Source organism: Rhynchophorus ferrugineus, unplaced genomic scaffold, assembly GCF_030347505.1.
Source record: "Rhynchophorus ferrugineus isolate W39M unplaced genomic scaffold, kcgeb_rfMv2 rfM7, whole genome shotgun sequence".
Taxonomy (NCBI): domain Eukaryota; kingdom Metazoa; phylum Arthropoda; class Insecta; order Coleoptera; family Curculionidae; genus Rhynchophorus; species Rhynchophorus ferrugineus.
Genome location: NW_027472586.1, coordinates 15,819,829 through 15,837,416, shown reverse-complemented (window position 1 = coordinate 15,837,416; position 17,588 = coordinate 15,819,829). Strand labels below are relative to the sequence as shown.

At 31.5% G+C, this 17,588-nt stretch overlaps 2 protein-coding genes across 6 annotated transcripts in view; one reads left to right on the top strand and one right to left on the bottom strand.

Annotated features, from left to right (window-relative positions):
- The window catches only part of Epac (Exchange protein directly activated by cAMP), a 517,502-nt gene that overhangs the window by 312,133 nt on the left and 187,781 nt on the right, over positions 1-17,588 (top strand). For 3 of the 5 annotated variants that reach the window (XM_076410278.1, XM_076410279.1, XM_076410281.1), the window contains 2 exons: positions 13,128-13,274; positions 17,202-17,253. In XM_076410278.1, the coding sequence (XP_076266393.1) occupies positions 13,128-13,274; positions 17,202-17,253 (199 nt within the window). Of the gene's footprint in view, positions 1-9,350; positions 9,457-12,160; positions 12,179-13,127; positions 13,275-17,201; positions 17,254-17,588 lie in introns of those variants that run through there. The other 2 variants (XM_076410280.1, XM_076410282.1) reach the window with 2 other exon arrangements.
- Positions 6,598-8,688, bottom strand: LOC143200044 (uncharacterized). The gene is made up of 3 exons (XM_076410290.1): positions 8,565-8,688; positions 7,031-7,282; positions 6,598-6,976 (listed from the first exon to the last, which is right to left on the bottom strand). The coding sequence occupies exons 1-3, from the start codon at positions 8,613-8,615 to the stop codon at positions 6,842-6,844; spliced, it is 438 nt and encodes a 145-aa protein (XP_076266405.1). The 5' UTR covers positions 8,616-8,688; the 3' UTR covers positions 6,598-6,841.

The following is a 17,588-nucleotide window of genomic DNA, read 5'->3' as shown; positions in this document are numbered from 1 at the left end:
ATAGATATATTTTACATGACTAGGTCATTTTATTGTCATTTATATCGGACCACACATCACCTACACTTTAGATATATTTTAGAATTAATAATTAATACACAAAAATGGTTTTGGTGTTTCGCGCTCAATTCCATTGCTTAACAGCTATATACTGACGTTACATATGCTATACAGGTGAGCAATATACTAGGCGTACTGGCAAGCCATTGCCGATTTATTCGGAAAACTACACATTTTTCTAAAAAATTAACAAATATATTTTTCAAATTATCAGCCATTTAATTTCATACATCTTGTCCGCCTTTCAGGCAATTTATGGATGCTATCCTGAAAAATCTGTTCATTCATCGAACCATTTACCAATTTCTTCGAAATTGGCGAAGTGCTGCTCTGGAAACGCGCGTCCCATTGATGCGAAAACTTGATAGTCGGGAGAGTATGGTGGGTGCGTTAACATGTGCCATCCAGGTGCTTTCAACGTTTTGTTGCATGTCTTTAAGTCTATAGCATGCCCACCGTAAGTTTCAGTAAACGATAAATTTCAGCGGCTTTTTTGTTTGATCCAATAATAAATATAATTTGTGCCGCAAATGCACATTTGGCGTGAAACTAAACATTTTCAAAGAGGCATATATCTATGACATTGCTATTTTCAAGCTTCATGTCAGTAGAATAAAATGACATATGTGTCAATTCATCACAATGTATATTTAAGACTAGCGATATGTGTCAGAAAAACTAGTAATGAGTTTCCGGTAAATCTGGTATAGAAATGTTCTAAACATAAATAACATATTTTTAACAAATATTAAATACTTTAGATCAATAATAGGTCAATTGGAAGGTCCCCGTCCTGACACATAGATGGCGCTACTAGAATTAAATCCATATGTTTTTAGTTACTCCTAACCCTCAAAAGAGGCGTGTATCAATTTGACAGTTGTCGGATCATCGCTTTGTGAATTATAGCATTTTGAGTAAAGCAACCTTGGTTATTGAAAAAAATTGATAAAAAGTATTTTCGCGTGTTGATAAAACATTGCTTTTTGAAGGGAAAAAATACAGTTGAAGCAAAAACTTGGCTTGATGCCCAGTTTCCGGACACCGCCTCAGAAAAATCAACAATCATGGAATGGTATGCTAAGTTTAGACGTGGAAAAATGAGCACCGAAGACGGTGAATGCAATGAACGCCCAAAAGAGGTTGTTACCGACGAAAACATAAAAAAATCTAGAAAATGATTTTGAGCGACCGTAAATTTAAATTGAATTAAATAGCAGATACTCATCAGACAGATATCAACTGAACGTGTACATCATATCATTCACGAATATTTGGGTGTGAGAAAGATATGTGCAAAGTGGTTGCCGCGCGAGCTCACTTCTCACCAAAAGCAATGAGGCGTTGATGATTCGGAGCAGTGTTTGAAGATGATCAAGCGTAATAAGCCCCAGCTTTTGTGTCGATATGTGACAATGGATGAGACATGGCTCCATCATTTCACTCCGAAGTTCAATCGACAGTCATCCGAGTGGACTACACACGATGAACCCGCTCCAAAGTGTGGGAAAACGCAACAGTCGGCTGGCAAGGCAATAAATTTCATTGACTACCTTGAAAAAGACCATCAACAGCAACTATTACATAGCGTTATTGGACCGTTTGAAAGACGAAATCGCCGAAAAACGACCGCATTTGTAGAAAAAGATAATGATAGGCCCAGATCTGGCCCCCAGTGACTATTTCCTGTTCTCAGATCTCAAAAGAATGCTCGCTGGGAAGAAATTTTCGTCGAATGAGGGGGTGATCGCCGAAACGGAGGCCCATTTTGAAGCAAAGGACAAATCGTACTACAAAAATGGTATCGAAAAGTTGGAGGTTCGCTATATTCAGTGTATTAACCTTGAAGTGAATTATGTTGAATAAAAAAAATATTTTGCCAAAAAGATATGTTTTACTATGGTAGGCCGGCGACTTTTCAATCGACTTCTTATTTTATTATTTTCCATAATAATTCATCATCCAATTGGAATTGTGACTGCATACGATATTTAATTTATTATAACTTTTTCTATACCCTATATTACTAGATCTGTTATGTTTCTACCACTACTTACTATTTCCTCTAAGTTAATATAAAGGTATTTTGTTTTGTCTAAGATTTGTATAGATCACTGCAATTTAGAAAACTCTGTCAGTGCTCATTTCATTAGATATAGGATGCTTTTAAGATTCAACCTGATACTTGAAGACAATTATGAATTGTGAATATGAAATTGTGAATATGACATTATGAATGGTTTTTTCTATGTTATATTTCGTACAACTATAAAATTGAACGTTATCTACATTATATTTAAATTTAAGGATGAAACTATTTTTGTCGTTTGGAATTTTATTGGCCTTACAAACCCACTCCAAATAAATAATAGTTAATATTATTTCTCTTATATTGTCTTCTTAAAGATACTTTACACAAGTTATTTTATTAAAGACACCGTATTTGATTGAGCACTATAGTTAAATTTGGTATTACGTTATTTATAATTAAGGTTCTGTTTCTTTAAGAAATATATGTACTTCCTTCGAGGTCTCTTTTTGTTTGGTTTTTATTCCCCTTTATCTGAATTTTACAGCACATTTTTGACTAGTTTAAAAGAATCTTCGAAGAAATCCGTGTTTTAGTTTTTAGTTAGGATTGGAAACCTCTCAATTACTTCCTCTCATCTTTCCTTTTCGCCATATTTTCGGTAATATTTTCCTTTTCGAATGGTAAACGTAAAGAATCTTTAAACAGATTTTACTCTTCACAAAATTAAAATTCATTTATATACATTTGCAGTAATGAATGTCCTGGTATTTAAATCACATAAAATGTGGTCCTCTATGTTTCCAACTAATATTTTAAACGATAACGTAGGACCAAATGGAAATAAAAAATATATAATTGTTTTTATACCTCTAGTTCTCTAGTACCCAATCAGGAAACCTTAAACGTGGCTGACATGCGACAAGATGGTTATAATATAACGATGGAAATACATCTACAAAGCCAATCTTTTTCGGATCGTCTTATATCCTTGTTGAATGCTTCCCTAATCCTAAGTAATCGGGGAAGTAAACAGAACTGCAGACATTGGGCCAAAGGATACTTAGTTGTCAATATATACAACATTCACCTATGTGGTCTATTAAACGATACGAACACCAAAGTAAATTGTTTATCTATGTTTACTTACATACTGTAGGTCGTAAATCTTGCTTCGATTACTAACGGTCATTTACAAATTACTGTAATTAATTATTTTATCGTAACGTAATTTTATATTGCAATATATGCAAATATTACATCAAACATACCAACCGATAATTATTTATCAGTTCAATTGTTATTCAGTATTAAAAACCTTTATGAGTTATGCATAAAATTAGCGTTTAATTGGCAGCGCTGTTAGAATTTGGTATTCTTAATGCTTGTTATAAATATTTTAATTTTTCTTTTTGAGCAAAATATCACCATTCACTTACACGTACCAATTTTCTATGATATTCTGAGGTTTAGTTCAAAAGTTTTGCTAGTTTTAGTGAGAAACCCTAATTTTCAAAACACCATGTATAAAGTCGATGAAAATGATTATGGGAATAATGTAGTACCTGCAGTACCTTAGCTCTTCGACCACTCATATTTTTACAATTTATGAATTATTCGTAAAATTAGCGTATAATTTCCATCTTTATTAGAATGTAGTGTTTTTGATGTTAATAGTTGTAAATATTTCTATACTATATTATCAACTATAATCTTAATTAATCAGATACTTTTCTAAAATATGTGCTTCAAGACGATTAATTATATAAGTCTAAGCAAAACAATTACTGATATTAAATATACTTCTGTATAAGACACCAAATTAAATATTATGGATATTTTGAAACACTAGAAAATAATTATGTTTTAAAATATGCCTTTGTTAACTTGAACTTATTTGGGCTAAAATTACTTGACCACATTACAGGTATCAGCAACATATCCCGACGACATCTAATCTTACCTGGCCTATTTGCTGATGTAACAGTTTTTCTTTTCCTAATTTTACGATCTTGATTTACAGTATACTTTCCTTACACCATATATTTTTTAGGATCACCATGGCTCAGCAATACTTAATTCTAATACGATATAAGAAAGAATTTATAGCTATATGGTAGGTAAAAAATCAAGAAACGTTCATCATTTTATTCAATATGTTAAAATAAGCAAATATAACAAAATATTTAATTAGAAAAATAGTCAGCAGGAACTAAATGAATTTCCAAATCCATAAATAAAATTCCTTTAGCATCTTGAAAAACCATGGTATTCGTGGACACTATCTGATAACAAACTCTCCTCGGAGTCAGTCATGGCGATAGACCCAAATCTCCTCCATAATGAACAAAAAATTTTAATTCGCCGCAAGTGTTGATGACAAAGTCGCAATTCGATATTCTTTTTTGCATTGCAATTCCAAAAGTAATAAAATATTGCCTAGTAACGTACCTAGAACTTCTGCTAAAACCCTCTTAGTCAATCATTCAAAACCGCCTACGAAAGTAAAAAAGTATGCTCAGTTATATTCTTAGATGTAGCAGAAGCCTTCAATAAGGTTTGGCATGAAGGCCTTGTTCATAAACTACAGAAAATGCTACCAAAATAATACATCGAACTATTAAAATCATACATTACAACCAGAATGTTTAAAGTCAAACAAGAAGAAGCTTACTCTACAATAAAACAAGCTAAAGCAGGTGTACTACAAGGAAGTGTACTGGGACCAATGCTTTATCTACTCTACACTTGTGATATACCACCAACAGGAAATATTACGATGGCTACATTTGCTGATGATACTGCGATTATAGCTGTTAAAGACAATAGTGAAGAAGCCTCACAAATATTATGACAGGCAAGTGACAATATAAATAATTGGACAAAAGCTTGGAAAATAAGAATTAATGAAAGTAAATCTGTACATATGCAGTTCACCTATAAACAGACCGTACAAACACCAATAACATTAAATAATACTGTCATTCCATATAGCAACAACGCCAAATATCTCGGAATGAATCTCGATGCAAAACTTCGCTGGAAGGAACATATAAAGAAGAAAAGAAAAGAACTGGAATTGAAATATAAGAAAATGTACTATCACGTACTATCGAGTTCAATTCAACATAAATAAAATACAAATTTTTCAGAACAAAGTCCTGAGAGGTATTGTGGGTGCACCCAAATACTATAGGACTGATTACCTACATCGAGACCTTCAGACACCTACAGTCAGTCAAGAAATCAAGAGAATTGGGGAATTGGGGTATGAGGAAATAGTCTATTCTCATACGAATATTGAAATATTACAACTATTGGATGCCACCAGAACAGGATACAGACTCAAAAGAATCAAACCATCTGATCTTGTGTAGTGTTGTGTAGGTGCATATATTAAAAATTCAGCAGTTACATGTATAAACATTATTTCACCAGAGATTTAGATAGGGCCGATGGGTTTCCCTAGTTATATACCTAGATTTAAGTTATCATAAAGACAAATTGTAGGTTAGACGGAAACGACTAGTAACAATATATTAATTAAATAATTTAAAAAAATTCAAAACCGTTTTAGTAATATTTAAATGCTGACTTACGAGCTTTTGTTTTTGAGTGAGGTGTATCCGTTTAACATATTTACTATTCTTAACATATTCAGTCTAAATACATTCCATGTGTAGTACTCTGAATATAAATAAAGAAACAAATATTTTTTAATAATATTAATAATTATAATAATAATAATAAATGTCAACTGAATTGAGAAATATTTACTTAATTCTTAAAGCTTCTTCTAAATATTTCAATTTTTGTCTTTGAGCAAAATATCACCGTTCATTTACACGTACCAATTTTATTGAAACTCTGAGGTTTAGCTCAAAAGCTTATTTTGATATAGTGAAAAACTAACATTCAAGACACCGTATAACAAGTCGATGAAAATGATTACGGGAATGATGTCCTGCAGTATCTTAGCTACTCAGCAGGAGCTAAATGAATTTTCAAATTCATGAATAAAATTCCTTTTGCACCTTGAAAACCTGTGGCATTCGTGACTAATTTTGATGACAAACTCGTCTTGCTGTCAATCATACCGACATACCTAAATATCCTCCATAGTGAAGACACAATGAACAACATTTTCTGATACGCCACAAATGATGATTTTGTGCATTGTCACTGAATGAAATATCCATTGTGCAACTTCAAAAGTAATAAAATATTGCCTAGTAAAGTACATAGAACTTCTGCTGAAACCCTCTAAGTCAATCTTTCAAACCCATTTTAGCAATGATTTAAATGTCGACTTACAAGCTCTTGTTTTTGAGTAGGTATATCCTTTAACATGTTTACTATTCCTAACACATTCAGTTCGAATAAATTTCATGTGTAGTACTCTGAATATAATAAATAAACAAATAATTTTTTAATAAAAATAATAAATAACAAGTTGATTGAAGAATAGTTATTTAATTTAATTATCTCTATTAATTCTCTATATTGGAGTTTGATATTTAATTTAATTTATTACCTTATAATCTTTCTTTACATTTCTCTTCTTTACATTTTTCTAAAACTTGAATTGACCTACATTAGTTACATAAATTTCATTGTAGATTATATGTTCTGAGTTGATATTGTATGAGCATTTACGAATTAATATAATTTAAGAATTATAATAAAGCTAATCCTTGTTTAATAGTAAGTAACATTGCTAGATTATTAGATTTTCCTCATTAAGTCGATATTTTAAGATCCAGCTTCAGCGCATGTTTTTTGTATGATTTCTAAAACGTTCTTGCCTTCGAATTCCTTCAGAAATACCTTTGTACAGTTTTGTCCACCTTCCAGTAGTTTATGAACAGCCTTTTTTATTTCCGCAGTCTGAAAATTATCCATGAAATGGTTGAAATTACAACGCTAATAAACGTTATCTACCTCTGTTTGATTCTTAAACATGTCTATATAAAACGTGATACATTTCTTTACGTCGTCCTTTGCTTTTGGCCTTTTACAATAATCCGGAACTTTATCAGCGAAATTTTTATAAATTGATTTCACTTCTTGCAGATTTTCTTTATTATAACACTCATGAAGCTTTTCCCCTTTTATCTCTTTGAACTTCCCTTCGAACTTTCCCATCAGTCTCTTCACACACTTCAAATCAAAATCAGCTGACCCTTTGTAAATCTAAAAATATAAACAGATATAGATTAATATTGTACTTAAAAATATTTAGTAATAATAGCTCCATTGATAAAAATTCCATATCAATAAAAATATGAATGCATTGGTACTTTTAGGACTAGTGCAGATGCAGCTCTAAATTATCGTGTTGAATAACTCCCAGTTCTCCAACTGATAGAAGCTATTACTGGTAATGTTTTCTAACACAATTGATATTCTTAGGTTACTATATTCATTTTATGACTTACTATTATAGTAATAATGAACAGCTGTCAACAACATAACATTCAGGTCTTAACATTTTGTGTCATTATCGCATATTCTAGTGTTAAATCAAGTACTGGTGAACATTAAAATTTGAAACTCAACTAAATCGTTATAAAAACCAAAATGCGATTGAATGATTCGGCAAAATATTGTCATAAGCATGTCTTATGGCTGAGCAATACTTTACATCTTACGAATAAAGATGAAGGCATTATAGATTATTGAATGATATCAAAAGAAGAGAATCTTTTTCAATCCGCAATCCGTATGATATATGAATATTGAGGAAAAATAGTAGCCAACGATGGATAATAGTTTGGAATAGGCCCAAGACCAAAAATAGTCAACAGTACACTTTGAACTGAGATTTTTCTTGAGTAAAAAACGAACGAAAAATTTCTGAATTCTGAAAAAATCGAAGAATTCTAGAGAAAACACTCTCATTTAAGAATAAAAAAATTATCTTCTATCAAGGCAATATGCGCTAGAAAACTTATGAAACTTAGATCTACTGGATTTACACCCCCAAAGAATTACTACATGATAAATATGTTTGGAAAATTATATATAACTAAAAACAGATAACGTTGGGTAATGAAAATATACCTAAAATAATTTGTTGAAATGAAGGACCTTTACCATTTTGTTTTTATTTTATGGGGAGGTAAATAATGACAAAGGAACAGGTCACTCTGAACCCACAGAAGTGATTTCTATAAAGAATTAGTTTCTGCAATAACCTATATTGCCTAAAAAGTATTCCATATTTTAAACACTTAAATATAAATTTGAAGTTTAGAATTGGTTTCTCTATATATCCAGATCTTTAACTCTTTATATATATATATATATATATATATATATATATATATATATATATATAAATTAATATATTATATATTAACCTTATCCTTAAGTTTATTTATAACCTTAACGTAAATTCACAATTTTAGACACTACAATTTAAATTTTCTATATGGTGTTTTATAAATATTAAAAACAAACATATTAAACTTACTTGTAGAACTAAAACAAAAGCTAATATCCAAATAGTTGACTTGTTCATCATTTTTTTAAAATATTACTCTAGCTACCTATGCAGTACGATAACTAGTGACACTGTTTATATCAAAAACGTTAAATAATGAATGGAGCTTTATATATGACCAATTATTTTTATCGGTGAGTCACGCTAATACCAGCATAATAATTGTTTTGCAAAAAATGATAATACTCATATTACAATTTACTTATCTAACCAAATTATAATGAACCGAAGTTAGTAAGTAGCTTTCCATGAAAACTATGCAGCGAAAGTTTTTTATTTTCCCCAGTTTTCTCTTCTGAGAGATATTTAATATATGAATTAGAATGTTACGTAAACTACGTTATCTTTACTTTTACTACAGTATTGATTTTTAGTAGAATAACGTGTTCTATAAAAAGTGTAGGATTTGAAAAGGGCATTGGTTAATATAATACAAATTAATTATGGCCGGCTTGATTGGCGCAGTGGTAAAGGCGACAGGACGGTCCTCCTACTGAGTCGCGGATTCGAATCCTGCTTTAGCATGGTCGTAGTAAATTTATGTTGGTGTTTATTTAATATTTGTGATTGTCCTTAGGCAAGAGTGCAAAATCCAACAAGGACAATAATTCCAGTCACGCCAGTAACCAGGCTGGGTAAGACCGGATGTCGGGGATGATTTCTAAAGCTGACCACTCATCAGTTAGTAGGCTTAATACTGAGACCCGTGGTTCGGAGCCCACTTTAAACTGTAGGTCCAGTTCAAATAAACCCTTGTTGGTAAAAAGGAGACAATAAAATATAAAAAAAACTGCAATAAACTTTGACCACCACAATGAAGATCCCAGACAAAAAAGCACAAGAAGAACAGTCTAGTGATTTAGTAAGACTGCATATAGTAGTATATGGCTCGATATCACATTTCCAGAAAATTAAACACTCTGATTTTTTGGCTATTTAGATAATAACTACACCCTTTTACCAATTATATTCCTCTATTAAGATGATGATGATCCGTCGCTGTAATATTAGTAAATAAAATGTCAATCATTTAGTTGTATTATTAGCGCAGACAGCTCACAGCTTGACCATTTTGATCGCCGTTTAAGCAGATAGTTTAAGCAGCTAGCAGATATAATATAAATTATCTTTGAACTTTCATAAAGTGAATAGAGATCGCTTTGTGAGTGGTGCTGCTAAATTTTGCTTTAATTTTAACCGTTTCAAGGAATTATCCACTTTTTAGAAAATTATTAATGAGTTGACTAATATTGCACCTGTACAAAACTGACGAGTTTACTAATAACAGATCAATTGAAACGTCCCCGGCCTACCATAGTAAAACACATTTTTCGATACCATTTTTGTAGTACGATTTGTCCTTTGCTTCAAAATAGCCCTCGGTTTTGGCTATCACCTCTTCATTCGACGAAAATTTCTTCCCAGCGAGGAGGAGATTCTTCTTTTGAGATCTGAGAACAGAAAATAGTCGTTGGGGGCCAGTCTGGAGAACACGATGGATGAGAAAGCAATTCGAAGCCCAATTCATGGATTCTTGCCATCCTTTTCACTAACTTGTGACACGGTGCATTGTCTTGGTGAAACAGCACTTTCATTTTCTTCAAATGCGGCCGTTTTTCGGCGATTTTATACATCAAATGGTCTAATAACGCTATGTAATAGTCTCTGTTGATGGTCCGTCCTTCTTCAAGGTAGTCAATAAAAATTATTCCATGCGCATCCCAAAATACAGACGCCATAACCTTGCCAGCCGACTGTTGCGTTTTCCCACGCTTTGGGGCAGTTTCATCGTGTGCAGTCCACTCGGATGACTGTCGATTGGACTTCGGAGTGAAATTATGGAGCCATGTTTCATCCATTGTCACATATCGACGCAAAAACTCGGATTTATTACGCTTGATCATCTTCAAACACTGCTCCGAATCATCAACTCGTCCTTGTTTTTTGGTCAAAAGTGAGCTCCCGCGGCACCCACTTTGCACATAGCTTTCTCATACCCAAATATTCGTGAATGATATGATGTAGACGTTCAGTTGATATTTTTAGAGTTCATTTTAATTTTCATTCAGTTTTAATTTATCATCATTCAAAATAATTTTGTGGATTTTTTAAATGTTTTCGTCTGTAAGAAACCCTTTTGGGCGTCCACTGCGTTCACATATCAGCATACTAATACTTAATGGTTGATTTTCCTTGGGCATTTTCCGGAAACTGGGAATCAAGCGAAGTTTTTGCTTCAACTGTATTTTTGCCTTCAAAAAACAAATTTTATCAACAAGCGAAATTCTTTTTATCCATTTTCTTCACAATAACTTTGTATCAGGTTGGGGTCTTTCCAATTGACCAGCTATTCCAAATAGATTTTGAATATATGCGCTTAACAACAATTAACATAATTTTTACATTACTTATTAATTTTAATAAGAATTTTCTGTATATTAATCGAAAATTTTGCCTCCCTTTTTGAGGAAACAGAGGACACCTGGGCGCGTAAAATTTGGCGCGGTTAAAGATTATATCGACGAAGAATTATTAGTCCTAAAATGTTTATGCAATACAAATAAATAAATTCCCATAAAACTAAATACGCACAAATTAAGCAACGAGGTATAGGAGTCTGATCGATGATACAAAATTTTATAATAATAATATAATACAAATATTTTAGGCTCTATTTTCATTCGCAAAATGGCGGCAGTCAATTCTGAATAAGAAGATAAATAAGAAGGAAATGATGTATGTTAAAACATTATTAAACGACGATATTTAATTATTGGTAGAGTTATTTAAGGTTTTGTATTACTTTCCTGTATTCCCGTATTAAAGGGTTCTAGCAAATTAGGACAAAAAAACGATCAACAATAGTATTGTCACGTAAAATTATATTTAATATTTTTTATAGATAGAACAAACAGTGTGTCCGCTTAATCGGAAGGTATATACAGCTGTGAAAGAAAAACACGACATATGTGAAAATGTTATCCCAACATTGATTAACAGAATTCGAGAATGGCAAGAACCATTTATCCTCTTTGTTTACAAGATATTTAAATTTTCTCAAGCAGATTTTGATTTAATTTGAACTGGTGACTGGGGAACAGAAAACAGATAAGACAAATTGTCCTTGTTTAAGAACTGATAGTAATTGATACGATTTTGGAGGGATGGTATATGATTGTATCAGATAAGAGAGGTTATTAAGATACATTTTAATAGTATTAACGTCTAATTCATTTCAGGTTTCATTAGAAAATGAAATTCCTAACAAATCACTAACCGAATATTGGTAATAAGTACGTTAATTTGTGCATTAAGAGTTACAATGACGGTTGCAAAGAATATTAGCATTTATAAAATTGCTTCATAGAATTTTAATTCCTCATTTGTTAATGAGTTGTTAGTTCCCACGTGGGACATAAGACCAATTAGAAAGGAGCATGAAATCAGCTATCTGCAAGGGCGATATTCCAGATTTACATAACATATGTTACATGAAATATTAGCTTTAAATGAAAACATCTAGTGACAGGAACTCAGCTACTGTTTTAAGGATTGACGAGTGGAATAAATAAGAAAAGAACGATGTAATTTAATTTAAAATATTAGATAAAGAAAATTTTCTTTAATCAGTATCATCATATCAGTCAGTATCAATCATATAGATAAAATATAAAGTTTATATGAATACATAAAAGAAGTAGTGAATGTATGTATGAGTTAAAATGGAACTAACTTCATAATTTGCATAGATAACACGTAGGACATATAGAAGAAATCTTTAGATATTAACAGTAAATTTCTATAAATTTTAAAACATTAACAATTTTGAGGTGTTTATAATTAAGGATTAATTTAATAAGATATGTGACTATATGATATATTATCCTTCGACCTTCGCAATTAGTTATTTTGATTATTTGCTTTTGAGACCTAAATTTTGAAAAATCAATAGTTCATTTCGTGACTATAAATACACTTCATAAATATACCCTTCTACATTATAAAAAATAAATTACCTAATTGTGTTTGTTATTGTTTTAATACACAAGCTACTAAAGTCAAATATCAATCTCAAAATTATTTTAATCATATATTCTCTGTTTTGTAAAACATAAAAGTAAAGAAAGATCATGTATACTATACATTTCATCCTCTGTGAATTCATTACATTTCAGTAATTTAAAGTTATTAATACTTTGTTGACTATTGAAACTCAAACCCAATTTTGAAAAGGTTAGTTCTTAATATAATTTGCATATATTTTAATATATTACTTTAATTAATATTATATATTAAATATGTATCTGAGCTTATATTGAATATATTGGATGAAATGTATATTATGTATGAAAGTATTGCCAAAACAAATTTTAACAGTATAATATATAATTTTTAAATTAGTCTCTTTACTCTGTTATGAGAACAACATGATTAACTTAATAAGGTTAATAATAAAATAATTGAGTTGATAAGAATTAAAATTAAAAACAATTATAAATAACGGTTAACATATTTCGTTTGTCCTATTTCCAGAACACTATGACGTTATGCACGCTTGGAGTGGGTGCCACCTTCGGCGAGTCGATCCTGCAGGACTTGCCCAGGGACACGACCGTCGTGACTCAAACCACTTGCGAATTGTTGAGGGTCGAGCAGCATGACTTCAAGCTCATCTGGGAGGTAGGCGAGTGTTGGACTTTAAGGCAATAAACAAGTCCCGGCCTCGGCAGGGACCAGTCCTGATTTGTTTCGGAAATCGAGTTTCGGGTGCTTCGGGGAATTAATTTTGCCGGGAAGCGTCATCGAGGGAGTTACATTTAAAGTCAGATATGGTCTCAGGACTTTTTTATCGTTCTACTAATAAAACATCAAATTTGCTGGTCTTGACATAACGTACAGATATAAACTTCGTAATTTATATATATATATATATATATATATATATATATATATATATATATATATATATATATATATATATATATATATATATATATATATATATATATATATATATATATATATATATATTGTTAGAAATAAAAAATAAAAGAAAATACTCCAGTGGGCTAAAACATGTATTAAAACTATTCTTTATATAATTACAACAATGCAAATTATAACAATATATTAAGAAAATAAGGGCGATACAATAAACACGTAAATATTAAAACAGATATGTGACCTGTACGAGGTGCTACCGAGGAATTTGTCTTCAACATTCCAAATGACTACTGGTTGGTCCAATTTTACATTTCGTTTTTTCTAGAATGTATAAGTGAATACTAACAAGTGTTTGTAAGAGGATTTTCTGCCGCCGGCTATCTGGTAGAATTAGAATGTGATTTGAGAAGGGTTCGATTCTCTAGCGATGTCAAATATTCTACATAATTTATGCCATATTGAAAGCGAGACGGACAATGAAGAATCGTCCCAGTATTTCTCAAATAACCAAAACTTCAAAGCCAGGATGAAAAATATATTACCCTTTTTTTTTCACTTATTATTACCGGAATAAAGGCTTTGTACTTTTCACCCAGCAACTCATATAGTATTAATTTCTTCAAAAGAAGAAACTATTATCGAATCAGCACGTAGTAACTAGAAAAGAACTCCGTCAGACCATGTAATTCACATGCGTTTTTAAGAATATATATGAGCTGAGGTTTTGTTGGTTTCCTAAAATGGGAAATATTGACTCAACTAAATGAATTTAAGAACGCTTCGCTTGCTGTCCTGCTTTCACTGAGATACCCTTGTAAGATTTATAAAGGCGACCCTTTGAGCAATTTGTATTATGATAGCCAATGTTTTGCAGCAGCCTGTTTTTTTCTATATAAACATATTTAACTTATACCGTCATCCACAAACCTTGGTGATAACTGATAATATTTAAAGCAAATATCATTTATATCTGCGAGATGAGAAATGTTGCTAGAATAAGTCGGGATAATGTCTCACTGTGAACACCCTTTCTTGGAAGGACTCTCCTATAAAGTCTACCATCATTATGATGTCACTTCCAAAACACCGTATTAGTCTTGAACTGGTCTCAGTTTTATTTTTCCAATTCAGCTGCCTAAAATTCATTCACCAAAACTGTATTTACACCGATGGCTATAAGAAGAGATGCAGTGGAAGAACGCAACAAACCCCTTCAAACGAAGAAGGGAATATTAGTGACTATTAACGAAAATTAAATAGTTCGCTAGGAACTCATTGTAGACCGTCAATTGTCAATTTCATTAAAATTTGCCAGATTTAATTAAATTAAGTATTAAATCAATTATAGAGTGCAATCACTGGCTGATAAACCAACCAACTGGCTGATATTCACGATAAATCCTCGCAGCAAACAACATTTAGAATGGATAAAGTAATTCTATAACACATATGTAAACACCGTTCATCTAAATGGGTATCTCTAGGAGTTGAAGAATGTTTTCAGCATCCAAACACAAAATAAATTAGCAGGCATAGAGTGGGAATTTAGCCCCACTCAAAAATTATATTTTCACTCCACTTATACGTAGTGCTTCTCTAACGTATTCGCCTCTACAGTGAAACAGTGAAATACAAAATCTAAAAACTTATAAATTCTTTCAACCATGAATAGGGCAAATGCTGTTCCACTTTTGATGTTAGCTTTAATTAATTTGTTTAGTAGAACTTTAATACAATAGGTGAAAATGTTTAGTTTTTAATATTTCGGCTACATTTTTTGCCTTACTTAATTTACTTAATTTTAGTCTAAAAATCAGCATCGATTTGCTACTGCTTAATAATCTATTTAACATTCATTGTGTCAATTCAACTTGGTAAACATGGAGACCGACATTTTTAGTTAGTATATGCTAGAGAGGACATTTTCAGATTTACTTTTATCAGTCATCACTTGTTATTCGACAGCTAGTGACCTTAGCATCATCACTTTATCCAGTCTTCCTTAATATCCATCTTAATTGATGACAAATTTAAATATTCTAACTATATTTATTTCAAGATTTGTGATCTGTGGCTGCAAAACTTTCATTATTTTTTACTAAGCCTGAACTGTATAGCTAACAAGAGCTTTGCAATAGCACAAAAACCCAGATTATTATTGTAACCTACGGGAGCAAGCTAACTCAAACGTCTGTGGAAAAAAGGTCCTGCCTTTAGAAAAAATACTTTTGAACCTTGATCAACGTACAGAGCTGAAAAAATAAAATTAGTTAAAGTACCACTTTCAACTCCTAGTTTATTCGTCAGCTTTAGTTTCAGGTTCAGTTTTTCCACGAAAATAGAACACTACAGTACAAAGTAAAGTAATTTAACATCTACAAAAGTTATAAAACTTTAAAGGGTTTTAAGCAAAGAAGAATGATTAATTTACTTTAAAAAGCAGCTTTTATTTAACGAAGAGAAGAGGCTACTTGTTGAACGGCTAAACAAAGCGACATTGAGGGTAAAGACAGGTAGATATCATGCCGACGTCTAATTTTATATATTCCACTCTTAATATAATTAAAAACAGGTATAAACCTTTTAGATCGAAGTACAGCACTAGTCGTATAATGTAAGAACTCCCACCTAAAGGAAAGACCAAAGCGTTGGACATGGTCTAATTCAAAAAAAAATTATGTTTGAGTATCGCCTGTAGCTTCGCCAGCCAGTTTGTCTCTACTACTAGGAGCATTTTTCCAAGCTTGAATATTTTTTACCTGGAATAGATTATGGCTAGAAGTTTTTGAGCGCATTGCAGCTTCAGCCGCGATATTTTTGCCACAACACCGCTGTTGCCAAACCAAAATCAACCTGTCTTCTTTTCCCAAGAATTAATTCCATTCCGGGTTAATTGAATGAATTTAATGGACTACAACTTTATTTTCTGCCTGAAATCATGCTGACTGCATCAGTTATGTGAAATTTGACAGAATTTTAAACACAGAAATACTGTTAAATTACTTTAAAAAATGTTTTTTTACAGAAAGAAGATTCTGCTGGTTGAACGGTTATAAAAAAGGACACTGAGGGTAAAAACAGGTAGCAAAACATCCTGAGGTCTAATTTTAGATATTCCACTCTTAACACCATTCAATAAAGATGGAAAACACTCGGATTACAGTGCCGTCTGTAGCCAATGCAATATCAATTGCATAATGTAACATAAATAGGTTTGTTTATTTACTCTTTATTTCCACGAACTTATTGAAGGGATATATATATATATATATATATATATTCCAAAAAACATACGCATAATGTCAAGGCAAGCGATTAGTAAAAATAATCAGTGTTCGATAGTAGTTCAATGTACCGAAATCCAAAGGCGACAAACTATTTATAATTCACTCTACATAGGAAACCTACAATTGATTGTTTTCGCGCAACATGTTTAGCCTTTTTTTGTTGTTTTGCGCGGCCGACTCGACGTGGCATGTTTTTCCCTCGAAAATATGTTGATAGTGAAACACTTAAAAGTCTAACAAAACTACCCGACAAGTTCGCATTGATGGTCGACATTGACGACATTTGAGATAAACAGTTTTCCACCGAGGATGAGACTTGTTTAACTAAATTAAGGTGATGGATTTATTTCTTAATGCGTTCTATTGTTGTTTCCAGAAAAACAAGGAACTGATGAACGATTTGGTGGCCAATTGCAAATTGAAAAATGGTAAGTGTTGGTTATTTTTGGAATGGTAACACATATGTTGATAATATAAGTATAATATAAGTGATAATTAAGTTTACTAAATCATATAAATTATTAAATAATACTACTTTTTTTAAATGCAAGAATCAAGTATTAGTAATATTATTCCATTTTTTAAAAATATAATTAATAAAATTAACTTTTTAAATATACTTTCTGAAATTAAGTGATATTTTGAAGAATTATGAAACAATACCAACCCATTTACCCAAATCATACTTAATTGAAATAGTGCGTATTAATAATTGTATTTACATATAATAAATTATAATTGGCAAATGTTTATGTATCAAGGT